This window comes from Peromyscus maniculatus, chromosome 5 (genome assembly GCF_049852395.1).
Source record: "Peromyscus maniculatus bairdii isolate BWxNUB_F1_BW_parent chromosome 5, HU_Pman_BW_mat_3.1, whole genome shotgun sequence".
Classification (NCBI taxonomy): domain Eukaryota; kingdom Metazoa; phylum Chordata; class Mammalia; order Rodentia; family Cricetidae; genus Peromyscus; species Peromyscus maniculatus.
The window spans coordinates 44,502,308-44,515,169 of record NC_134856.1 but is presented as its reverse complement, the minus strand read 5'-3'; the positions used below and the strand labels follow the sequence as shown (position 1 = coordinate 44,515,169).

Below are 12,862 nucleotides of genomic sequence, written 5' to 3'. Positions count from 1 at the left end.
CCTAGAGAAACAGGAAGCAGCAATCCAAAAGTCCCCAATAGAAGCCACTGAACAAATTATAATTACTCAAATATTTGAAGACAACCAGAGGCAAGAAATTATGCCAACAGAGGAAGTGGAGACATCATCTCTGGCTCAGATGGCAAGAGAAGAAGAGCATGATGGGAAAGAGAATATGCTGGAGTCCATTACTGGTTCTGCTCCTCACTAGGCAGAAGGCTATGGGAATAACATTGCACCTACTTCATGCAGTATTATTTCACTCATGAAGTATTAACTGTTGTCTCCTAGACAGGGGGACAGTTGAGAAGGAAAATGTAAGGCATGCTATAGGAAATGCGAAGTCATCCTTTTGACTTGAGAGAGAATGGAGTTAATCCAAGGGCATAACAGAAAAGGAGATTGGAATGATAATGGAAAGCATGACAGGAAGGGAAGTCCCTTGAAAAGATGGTCTGTGGTGGACAAAGCTTGCGCTCACCTCAGGAGAGCTATGATGTGGATGAGCCCCTTGTGTGAGGGAGGAACTGGAAGGAAGTAGGAGGGCCACTGCAATCCATACAGACCTCTGGCTCCCGAAGGGGAGGAACCCAGAGTTCCCGGCCCTGCACACTCACCCATTATCTCCTTCCTTGGATTTCGTGGTTTCCACTGTCTCCCGAGTCCTCTCTTGTCATGGCACCGCAACCACAGGACTCTTGTGTAGCTCCAGTGAGCTGCACTACAGGTTCACATCACCTCTGTATTAGTTACCTTCCTCTTTGCTGTCGTAAAATACCTGACTGAAAAGCAACGCAGAAGAGGAAGAGGTTATTCCGGCTGAAAGTTTAACGAGGTACAGTTCCTCACACCAGGGGAGGCATCGGGGCAGTCGGAGGCAGCTGGCCACCTTGTGTCTGCCATCGGGAAGCAGAGAGAGACGACGACCGCTCCACTCTCTCCTTTTTATCCAGTCTGGCGTCCTGGCTCATAGGAGTGAGTTTCCCTCTTTTGCTCAGCCCAGGTGTGTCCAACCTGTAGTCTCTGGTCCACATATGTCCCGAGATATTTAGCCCAACATGTTTTCAGATGACAAGATCATGTGGCAGTGCCAGAAAGTCAGACATCCTGAGGGTTAAACTTTCCTGAAAACAGTCTCATAGACAACTCCGGAGATGTGTTCCCGCGGAAACACTAAATCCAGACAGGCTGACAATGAAGACTAACCTTTATAATCTCCTTACCATACATACCCCCTAACCCCATGCCAACAGCAGTTGCTAAGAAAAGCTTCAGGGTTCAATAAACTGAAGGAATGAGTTGATACGGTGATGGCCAAAAGATTTGATGTTTGCTCAGTTCCCATGGTCAGAAATAAGGTGTGTGAGAAGGAGGTACAAGCTTTGTTTAGTCCTGCATGTGGCCTACCACATGTTCCTTGGAAGAGAAACATGGACCCGAAGGCACGCTTAGAGACCCTGTTGTATCCCAGGAGGGACTGGGGGGAAAGCAGATGGCATGAGGTGGGAACATTGGCTCTGTTCAGACGTTTATGGGCCTGTCAGGTGAGAGAAGGAATTATGCAGCCCCAGAGGGGAGGAGTCAAGGGTGATTGCCAGGACCTGGAGGCAGCCAGCCAAGCATAAGAGACCGTGTGCCAAAGCCTGGAAACATGAGTCAGATAGTGGAATACTTTGTGCTTTCCTCCTGTCTGCGGGGGTGTCAGGTGGGTGCCCCAGTCAGTTCCGTGTACGATGCTCTGAGTGTCTGAAGAGTGTAGCACAGATGAAAACATTAAATGATAGTATTGTGGAAACCCCTTCCCAGCGAAGACCATCCTTTCGTTAAGTTACAAACATGGAATTACAGGAGGTAGGCCTGCAGTATAGAAAAGGAAGGAGTAGAACACTCTGAGAAAGGACTTGGGATGTATTAGTCAGGGTTCTCCAGAGGAACAAAACTTACAGAATGAATCTCCCTCTCTCATAGATAGATAGGTAGGTAGATAGATAGGTAGATAGATAGATAGATAGATAGATAGATAGATAGATAGATAGATAGATAGATAGATAGATAGATGACAGATAGACAGATATGTATATGGGATATATATACATATATATGTATATATGTATGATTTATTAGAATGATTTGCAGGCTGTGTGTGGTCTGGTTAATTCAACAACGGCTGCTTATGAATGGGAAGTTCAAGAACACAGTAGTTGTTTGGCCCAAGAGCCTGGGTGTCTCGGCGGGTCTTCAGGATACGCTGGAATCCCAGAGAAGTAGGCTCTAATGCCAGTGAAGGAATGGACTGGCTAGCAAGAGGGAGAGCAAACAGGCAGAGAGAGAGAGGGAGCGTCGTTCCTCCATGACCTTATGCAGGCTGCCAGCCAAAGGTATGGCCCAGGTTAAAGGTGGATCTTCCCACCTCAAAAATCCAGATTAGAAGTGGGTCTTACCACTCCAAATGACTTAATTAAGAAAAAAATCCCTCACAGGTGTGCCCATTCATTTGCGTTTTAGTTTATTCCAGATGTAGTCAAGTTGACAACCAAGAATAGCCATCACGTGGAGTAACCAGAAAAAATAACCGTCTGGGAAAGACGGGGTTGACAGTGCAGTGACTAAAGCCCTCAGGAACATTGATATTACAACAGAGCTCTAAGGCCGTGCACAGTAGCTCACACCTGGAATCCTAGTGCTTTCGAAACCAGTGAAGGAGGAGCACCACCTGTTTTAGGTCAGCCTGGGCTACCAAGTAGTTCCAGGCCAGCCAGAGCTAGAATGAGACCCTGAAGAAAAGAAAACAAACAACTTGAAGGGAACAGGAAAGATGATTGGATTGCTGACAGAGAAGGAAGAAAACAGCCTATGAGGGATATTTAAAGAGTTTCTGCTTATATTGTGTTATAAAATCCCCTTTCCTGGTCCTCAAGAGAGCATAAGATGCTTTTTTTTCCCCTTAAATTAAAATAAAATCAAGTAAATTCAGCCAGATGGTGGTAGTGCGCACTTTTGATCCCAGCACTTGGGAAGCAGAGGCAGGCAGATCTCTGAGTTCAAGGCCAGCCTGGTACAGAGGGAGTTCCAGGACAGTCAGGGTACACAGAGAAACCCTATCTCAAAAAAAAAATCATAAGGGGCTGGAGAGATCAATGGTTAAGAGTGCACATTGCTCTTGCAGAGGCCCTAGATTTGGTTCCCAGAACCCACATTAGACAGCTCATAACCACCTGTGACTCCAGCTCCAGGGGATCTGATGCCCTCACCAGGCCTCTGCAGGCACTGCACTCAGGTGCACATACCCACACCCATACACATAATAAAAATAAAACAACCTTTTAAAAATTCAGGTATGGAAGCTGTGTGTAGTGGTACATATCTGTAATCCCAGCCTATGAGAGGCTGAGATAGGAGGAAGGTTAGTTTGAGATCAGCCTGGGCTACAAAGCAAGACTCTGTCTCAATTAAAATTACATATATAGCCGGGCGGTGGTGGCGCACGCCTTTAATCCCAGCACTTGGGAGGCAGAGGCAGGCGGATCTCTGTGAGTTCGAGGCCAACCTGGGCTACCAAGTGAGTTCCAGGAAGAGGCGCAAAGCTACACAGAGAAACCCTGTCTCGAAAAACCAAAAAAAAAAAAAAATTACATATATACATAGATATATATTTTAAGAAGCAGGTATCAGTCTGATAACCCAAAGGTGCACAAAGGTAGGATTACAAAAGCCCACTTCTGGATTGCATCTGGGTTTTCCCTAGAAAATGCCAACATGGTCACCATCACCATAAAGTTCTCTTAGGCTTATTTGGAAAGAAAAATGTAAGCATAGTAGAAAGCCCAAAGCTGCTGGGCGTGCTGGTGTACATCTGTGATCCCAGTCCTAAAGAGTCTGACATAGAGAATGGGAGGTTTGAGATCAGTCTGGGCTGCATCGTGAGATAAAGGATAATCTGGGCTACATACTCTGCCTGAGGAAACCCCAGATGGCTGCTCAAACCTCCCAAACCTCTTGCTAACATCTGGCTTCCCAGGACCATTAGGATTGTGGTTGTTTGGGGGCACAGGACTTTGGAAGCTCCCACTGGCAAGGTCTGTCCCTGCCCTTCCTACAGGGAAGCCTGAGCTTTACTTCCGGGTAAATCTGCTTTCTCTGGTCTCAACCCCACGTGACATCAAAGCTAGCTGAGGCTGTGTGACTTTCCCAGCACATTATTCCATTTCCTTCTGGCTTTACCTCTTTACTAGTTTAAATTAACCTTGAGCCCACTTGGGCACACCTCAGCTCGCTCTGTCCTGCACGTGACCACTGACTGACTGACTGGGATTGCTGGAGGACCAGTCTCCCTGGCTCCCAGGGGCCTTTCTTTACTGCGATCACATGGACTAGCAGCCTGTGACCCACACAGTCTACTGAGTAACCAGGCAGAGAGAGAGAGAGGAAAGGAGGGCCGCCACCATCAAGTGGGCACAGGGGGCCCCCATCCAGTGCCACTCTGTGACTTGGTTTGCCTGACATTTGCTGGGCCTGGCAGCTACCCCTAGCCGCTCTCACATCCTTACGGTTTGCTTACTTTCCCAGATCTTCCTGCATCTTTCGTTTTTTTTTGTTTTGTAAGGGAGAAGGACAAAGAATAATGACACCCACACCAGTGTCTCTGATTGCAAAAGTACATACTGTCCTTGATTTCCACCTACCCCACCCGTGGGGTTTTCCCGGTCCTTAGCTCTCTTGCTTGGGGTGGTTGGGGCTCCGTTCTCTCCCTTCATCCTCTAAGTGCTTTTATGACTTCTCTTTCCAGGACCCCGTGGAGAATGGTGCTGTAGCCTCTGCGGAGACTCAGAAGATAGACCCTGCTACTGAGCCACAGTTCAAAGTGGTGGACTGGGACAAGGTAGCTGGCGCAGGACACTGGGGATGATTGGGGTTACAGGGGGTGGAGAGGTATGTGAAGCCCACGATGTATGCCCAGGGAAGATGAAGGGCCACTGGTACCCTCAGTGCCCAAGTGTGACCTGGGGCAGCAAAACTAGCTGCAGGCATTAGGGGATGGGGAGGGCTTGCTGGTGGGCAGCTGGGGTCAACGGTACATGAGATCTCTGCAAGAACCCCACCCTAACTAACCTGGAATATGACAGGTCTCCCATCAGGAATCCTGAAGCTAGAAGGGGACAGTGGCAGGGCTGACAGACCCACCCTGGCCAGTGTACGTGGAAAATCTGCTCCTGGCACCGACGATCACTCCGGAAAGTCCCCTGTGGATAAAGAACCCACAAGTCCCTTGTGGCAGAGGTGGTGTGGCAGATAGGGATGAGGGGCTTTGATGAGGACGAGGGTTTGGGGCAAGACCAGGAATAAGCCAGTATGTCCTCACTCAGGGCTGTGAGTAGCCGGTGGAAGGTACCACAGGTACAAGTCCTTTTAGCCAGCGCCAGTGAGATTGGCTTAGGGCCTGACTCTTGGGAAGAACATACTATAAAGAGCTCGCTGGGGCTACCTCAATGTGGCCGCCTACACAATATCTCAGGAACAAACTGCTGTGCTTTATGACAAGTTGGGGACAGGACACACACACACACACACACACCTTTACCTCCTGTTCTGGAGAGGTTCTCCCATGGTTTCCCTGAGCTGTGGTTCAAGGCTGACCCTCAGCCAGTGCTATATGAGGCAAGAGGAAGATCTAGTCCTCCGGGGCTGTTCCACCATTACATACACAATGAGGGAGAAGGAAAACTACACAGAGGGGAAGAAGGGTGCCCTCCCCTCCCCCAATCCCAGCCTAGCTCCCGGCACATCAGACAGCTGGGCCTGACTTACCTGCCCACCTCTTTTTCATTGTCTTACACACACACACACACACACACACACACACACACACACACACACACACACACATTCTCTCTTCTTCTACCTTCTTCCTGTGTCTCTGGGCTGAGAGAGAAGGACTAAGAGTGACCTACAAGAGGAAGTCCATACTACTCTGGCAGGGAGCACCCACCCACCTGGGTCCCCTTGGTGCTGTCCCCACCCCACCGCACCCCATTCACCCCAGGAAAGCCAGCACAGTGCCAGCCCTCCAGGGAGGATAAATAGTCCTCTCTCCTGCCCTCTTCTCCTCTCTTTTCTCCCTCTCTGTCTCCTGCTCCCTCCTCACCACCTGATCACCCCCCAGCTCTTTGGGAAGGAAGGGGCTAGGAGAGCTACCAGCTGCTTCTGACCCAGCTGGGGCAGGTCTGTCTTGAGAAGCTGTGGGAAGACACCAACAAGGCGGTGGCTTTATCTGCCCCGCAGAGGGTCCGCAGGCCGGGAGTGGGTTTGCAAGGGTAGGACTCTTAGCTTCGTATTCAAGGTGAACTCTGTGGGTGCTGTCAAGGAAGGGAGCCACGGGCGGCCAGGGCCCAGCTTCCCTGGCCCCAGAAGCCAGGGAACCAAGTGGGTCAGGCTAGAAAGAGTGAGGAGGGACTAGGCTGATCATGCTGGGCTGGGGGTAGAGGAATCTGGAAAGACAGCAGGAACGAGCAAAAACCAAGAAACTCTGGTGCCCCACCCTGTCAGAGGTGAGGTCCATCTGACTTTTGGGATCTGTATGGAATTTTACTGGAATGATCTAGATCACCCCTTGAATCTCTCAGCTGCGTAGGACTCAGGCTTCCTTGGGAGGAAAAAAAAAAAAAACAGATTGCAACTCTTTCCCATGCCCAAATCTTTTTTTCTAGAACCCGGCTGGCCTGGTGACCGTTGCTGCCCATCATTCTTGACTTTTGGGCACACCTCCCTTCAACCTGCTTCCTCTTTAGGCCACTCACTGCATTCTTTTCAGAGCCCTCCCTTGTTAGCCTTCCATTGGGGGGGGGAGGGGATGCCAACCTCCCAGGAAGTAGTTAGAGCAGATGGATTAAGGGTTTGCTGACCTGATGCTCCTCCCACCCCCAGACACCCCTAGACAACAAATGAGCATCAACCTAACACAGCTTCGGGTTGTTTTCTGTTGTTGTTGTTTTCTTTCTTTCTGAGACACACTCTATGTAGCCCTGGCTGGCCTGCAGCTTTCTATGTAGCCTAGGCTAACCTCAGATTCACAGAGCTCCACCTGCCTCTGCTTCTGCCTCCCTGGGTGCTGGGATTAAAGGTGTGTGCCATCATGCCTGACTAAATTACAAGTTTGCTGTTGGGTTCATGCTTGAGCAAAGCATTTTTCATGAACCATCTGTAATCTAACTTGATCCTGTTAACAGTGTCAGGAGCCAGCTAGGTGTTGTGACGCACACCTTCAGTCCCAGCACTCAGAAGGCAGAGGCAGGTGATCTCTGAGTTCAAGGCCAGCCTGGTCTACAGAGTGAGATCCAGGACAGCCAGGGCTATACAGAGAAACCAAAACAAACAAACAAACAAACAGAAGAAAACAAATGCCAGGAGCCAAGGCATATAGTCTACTGCCAATGTTACTTGGCCAGCAGATAAGCAGCCTTGCTGGCATGTTAACCACAGATTAGCCACAGGAAAGCAACCCAGATAGCAAGTTAGCCACAGGCTAGTTGCCTGGCTGACCATACGTAATGAGCCCTTTTCTCTGTACCCCCTGAGCCCTGAAACTCGGGGAGGAGAGGACAGAAGGGAAGGACAAAACCAAACAGGGTCTGGGGGCATCTCCAAAGTGGCTACCTCTTCTTCCTTCTCCTGCCTCAAGTGAAACCAGACTCCAGCACAATGAGCCTCCTTCACCTTGGAGAGGCTGTCCAGTGTAGTCTACCCCTGTCTATCAGGAGACGGGTAGAAAACCATCCAGCCAGGTGTGTCACCAAACAAAATGCATTGGTGCAGCCGGGGAGATAGCTAAGTCATTAAAGTGCTTGCCAGACAAGCAGGAAGACCTGGGTTCGACTCCCAGAACCTACATGTATATATCTATAATCTCAGCACTGGAGAGAGGTAGACAGGATGATCCCTGGGGTTTGTTGGCCAGTCCGTCTAGCCAATCAGTGAGCTCTCAAATCCAAATTTGAGAAACTGTCTCAAAATAATAAAACAGTGAAGACACCTAAGTCTACTTCTGGTTTCCACACATGTATGTACATAGGTGCATTTGTACTCACACACATGTGCATGCAGAGACACATACAAGTACGTGGAGACATCTATATGCTCTGGAAAATGTAGTGGTCACTTCCCCCGAGTCCCTGCCCTGACCTCAGTACCACACACATAACCCTTAACACTGGGAGATCCAGGGGTCTGCAGAGCTGGCAGTGTTGATTTGGGCCCGATGAGCTTTACTCTTTGGAGGTTCTAACATAAACGAGCCAGGACTTGGGCCAAAATAAAGGTTCCATGGCAAACCCACACCCAGGGAATGATAAAACTCCAGGCTGTGAGTTCTAGCTTGGCTCTGCCCCCTTCCCAGACTTCATGCCTCTGAGTGGAGAGACGCAGAGTGCCAGAAGAGAAGTCAGGTGACCCAGAGCTGCCTCAGTGGTCTGGAGTTTGTCCCACATATGTCCGACTTCCTCCGAGCAGGAGAGGTCTGCACCAATCCCGGTAGGACCCAAACCAGCCAGCCGATGCTCCAGCTGCCACCGGGCGCTGTTGCAGAATCCCCCCAGCAATGTGCCGGGGAAGAATTCATGGTCGCGGGCCCCTGGCTGCGCTGGCCGCTGGTCTGGGTCTCCAGGTGCTAAGAACTCGGGCTCTGAGCTCCATGCTCAGGATCAGGCCCAACTCTAGCATCTGTGGCTGAGAAGTCAATCTTCAGTGTTCTCGCCTGTAATACGAGGTTATCACAGTCCCCAGTCTGATGATTAAGGCTTCTTGCCTGTAATACGAGGTTATCACAGTCCCCAGTCTGATGATTAAGGCTTATGAAAGATAATGAGTATGGAACCAGAGCCCAGGATGGCTTGTCTCTAGGGCATAGAAGAGGTAGCCAGGACTTCCAGGGAGGTTTTTTTGTCCCTCACTGCTCTCCCCACTGGCTTGCTGCTTGGTAGCCCATCCTCTGCCTCCCTGCCTCGGAAAGCTGTCCTGGAGCAGATGCTCTGGGGTTCCAGGCGACATCTTTAAACAATGGCATGAGCTCTTGGCAGTGGGAGGAGCATCCAGCAGTTGCCTCCTCCTGCCCTTGCTCCCCTGGGGAAAGGCAGATGCTGAGCACTCGCTGCTGGGTTGAGGCAGCCCCGGAGGAGTTGTCCTGTGCCACCTGGTTCCTGTGCTGCCCAAGAGGAAGGGGATCCAGGGATCAAGAAGGAGGCAGAGGCAGCCCCTCCTCACCCTGGCAGCAGGCCCTCTGCCCACTCTGGGCTGCAGGCCGCCCTTTCCTCCTGCTGCATGCGGCTGCCAGCTGCATTCCTGGCATAGCCAGGAGCAGCCTCCCCCTTCCTGGCTGGGCAGGGGCAGAGCTGTGTTGGGGGAAGGGCATGGGGTACACAAGATGCTTGGCCTAGACGCTCACTGATTTGCATCTGCATCCTGACCCAGTCTGTCGCTGGGGTCTATGAACCACCCAGGAAGGCCCTGAGCCCAGCAACCTGCCCACTCCAGAGCAGTTTCTGAGCCTATCCGCACCTTCGTCCACACAGCCCTGCACTGAGCACTAGCCTTGGCCTGTTCTGAGCATCAGGCCCACAGGTTCAAAGTGAGGGTAGACGTGGAAGTCCGCAGATGCCTGGGAGCTGGATGCAGGATCTATGTCCTAGTCTCTCTCCTTTCCCCCGCCAACCTCACACAGTGGCCCTGGCCCCTTACGGTGCCTTCCCCTGTGCCCTGAGCTTTAGTCAGCGCAGAGTGGGAGGACAGGGAGGTCAGCTCAGAGGAAGGAAGCCACTTCCCCGGGAGGCCAGGGGCCCAAGGAAGTGTCTGCCTGGTAAAGAAGGAACGGGCTCCTTTCTACCTCACTAGATCCCACCCGGGCAGTCAGCCGGCATTATCCCTTCTCAAAATCAGTTCTCTGCAGCTTCCATGTCGGAAATGACTAGCAAGCGAGAACCTGTTCCTACCTAGTGAAGACACTGTCGTTCAGTAACCAGGACTAGAAGAAAGCTGAGAAAAAAGTCAGTATGCAGCCGGGCGGTGGTGGCGCACGCATTTAATCCCAGCACTTGGGAGGCAGAACCAGGCAGATCTCTGTGAGTTCGAGGCCAGCCTGGCCTACAGAGTGAGTTCCAGGAAAGGTGCAAAGCTACACAGAGAAACCCTGTCTTGAGAAACCAAAAAATAAATAAATAAATAAATAAATAAATAAATAAATAAATAAATAAATAAATAAATAAATAAAGTCAGTATGCATGTAGCAGCTAAAGCAGGCCAAGCGCCAGGTGAAGGTTCCAGCTCTTGGGAAATTGTTTTGAGGGTGCTACAAACTGGGGAAGGAGCCAGATATGGTAGCACATGCTTGTAATTCCATCTCTTGAGAAGCAGAGACAGGAGAATTATCTCAAGTTTGAGGACAGCCTAGTCTACATATTGAGATCCAGGTCATCCAGGGCTGCATAGCATAACAAGACCCTGTCTCAGAATACACCACCAGGAGCCTGTGAGATGGCTCAGCCAGTGAAGGCATTTGCTGCCAAGCCTGACAACCTGAGTTCATCTCCAGGACCCACCTGGTGGAGGGAGAGAACCAACTCCGAGAGACTGTCTGACCTCTGCTAGCACACTGTGACACTCTCATGAGGGCATGTACACATGCACACACACACACACACACACACACACACACACACACACACACAAATAAAGTGTAATTTACCGGGTGGTGGTGGCGCACGCCTTTAATCCCAGCACTTGGGAGGCAGAGCCAGGCGGATCTTTGTGAGTTCGAGGCCAGCCTGGGCTACCAAGTGAGTTCCAGGAGAGGCACAAAGCTACACAGAGAAACCCTGTCTCGAAAAACAAACAAACAAAAAAAATAAGTGTAATTTATAAAAACATCAAAACAAAAGCTTATGGAAGGAGGTAAGGAGGTTCCCACTCTAGGATCAACCAACCAACTCCACCTCACAAACTAGCCTTCTGGGCCTCGATACATTTATTCCAAACATAGGGAGTTTGGGCCTGCACTTCTGTACCTGTATGGACATCTCACTTTACCCCGCTCCCCCTCCCCAAAATAGCAGGATAGAGACCTTATACTAAAATTATTGGTGTATGCCCTTGCTGATGAGAGGAATTTTTGCAGGGGTAGATGCAAGGCTTTTAGCCTCTGGAGTCAAGTGACTCTCCTTGGGTTCCAAGGGAACTATCTCAGATAGATACAGTGTGGGATAAAAAAAAAAAAAAAGGGCAGATTCCAGGCATTGGTGTCTTTAATCCCAGCACTGGGGAGGCAGAGGCAGACGGATGGGTCTTTGAGGCCAGCCTGATCTACATAGCGAGTCCCAGGACAGCCAGAGCTAAAAAAAAAAAAAAAAAAAAAAAAAAAAGTCTGAAAAAAAAACAACAAAAAAAAATGGGCATATATAGTGCCATATATAGCAGGCATCAGGGCCTGCTGGTCTACCTAGACAGAAGCTGAAATCCTGTGTACAGGTTAGATGGGCAACAGGACATCAAAGGGCAGACCACGTTCTTAGAGAGCTTTCTTCTTCTTCTCCTTCTTCTTCTTCTTCTTCTTTTTTTTTTTTTTTTTTTTGGTTCGAGACAGGGTTTCTCTGTGTATCAATCCTGGCTGTCCTGGAACTCCCTTTGTAGACCAGGTTGGCCTCAAACTCACAGAGATCCTCCTGCCTCTGCCTCCCAAGTGCTGAGATTAAAGGCGTGCACCACTGACGCCCAGCGAGCTGTGTTCTATAAACACCTCTTCAGCAATCCAGCCTTCCTTCTGCATCTGCTCTGTCTTGTGGCTGACTGACTCATTTCTTCCTGTGTCTCCACTGAATTAAAGTTATAATACTATGTTACTATCTTCTTGCTTTGCAAAATAAGAGCAAAACAGATCAACATAAAAATTTTCCCAAACCTTTGATAGGGAGAGAGAGGAGGCGCACCGGGCCACACATCTGAGTGATAACTACAAGTGGTTTTCTTTTTATTACATGTACTCATTGGGGGGGCCTATGCGTGCCACGGCATTTGTGTGGCAGTCAGAAAACAGCTTGGGGAAGTCAGTTACCTCCTTCTACTGTGTCGGTCCCAGGGACTGGACTCAGGTCATCAGTGCCTTAATCCACCGAGCCACCTCACTGACCTTAAATGGTTGTTTTCTTAAAATATCTAAGGCCAGATTAAATGTACAAATGAAACTTAGACATATGGGTGTCATTTGTAACATGCAAACACAGAACATAGAAGATCCAGGGGTCTTATCTAAGACAGATGGCGATAAAATAAAAGATGCAGGTATCACCCTTAGAAGGAAACAACTAGAAGGAAAAACTCAAGAGACATCACTAGAAACCAGTGGAGGCGTTAATGTAAAATGTCTTAAAATACTTAGTTCAGGAAGGATTAAGATGGTCCATCAGGTAACGGCTCCCGCCAACAGCACTGGCCATCTAAGTTCAGTCCCTGGGATTCCACATGGTAGAAGGAGAGAACGGAGTCTCACAAGTGGTCCTCTGACCTCCACAAATCCTCTGTGTGGCACCGTATTTTGGCTTGCGTGTGGCCACACACATATACACAGAAGTAAATAAAATGTTTAAAATTTCTTAAAAATAAAATACAAAATTACAGCAAATAAGAAAGGACAGAGGAGATAGAAAACAGCAGGAAAAAACAAACATAAACAAACTGGGGATGGGGAGATGACTCCGTGGGCAGAGTTCTTGCCACATAAGGGTTAGAACCGAAGGACCTCAGAGCAAGGCATTCCCCATAGTGAGTGGGCAGTTCAACAGGAAGATATAACAGGGCAACCTTGACAGATTACCAGACTCGGTAT

At 49.5% G+C, this 12,862-nt stretch overlaps 1 protein-coding gene across 1 annotated transcript in view; it reads left to right on the top strand.

The window, feature by feature from the left end:
- The window catches only part of Fa2h (fatty acid 2-hydroxylase), a 62,502-nt gene that overhangs the window by 30,579 nt on the left and 19,061 nt on the right, over positions 1 to 12,862 (top strand). The window contains exon 2 of the mRNA XM_006974089.4: positions 4,787 to 4,879. Coding sequence (XP_006974151.2) covers positions 4,787 to 4,879 — 93 coding nt within the window. The remainder of the gene's footprint in view (positions 1 to 4,786; positions 4,880 to 12,862) is intronic.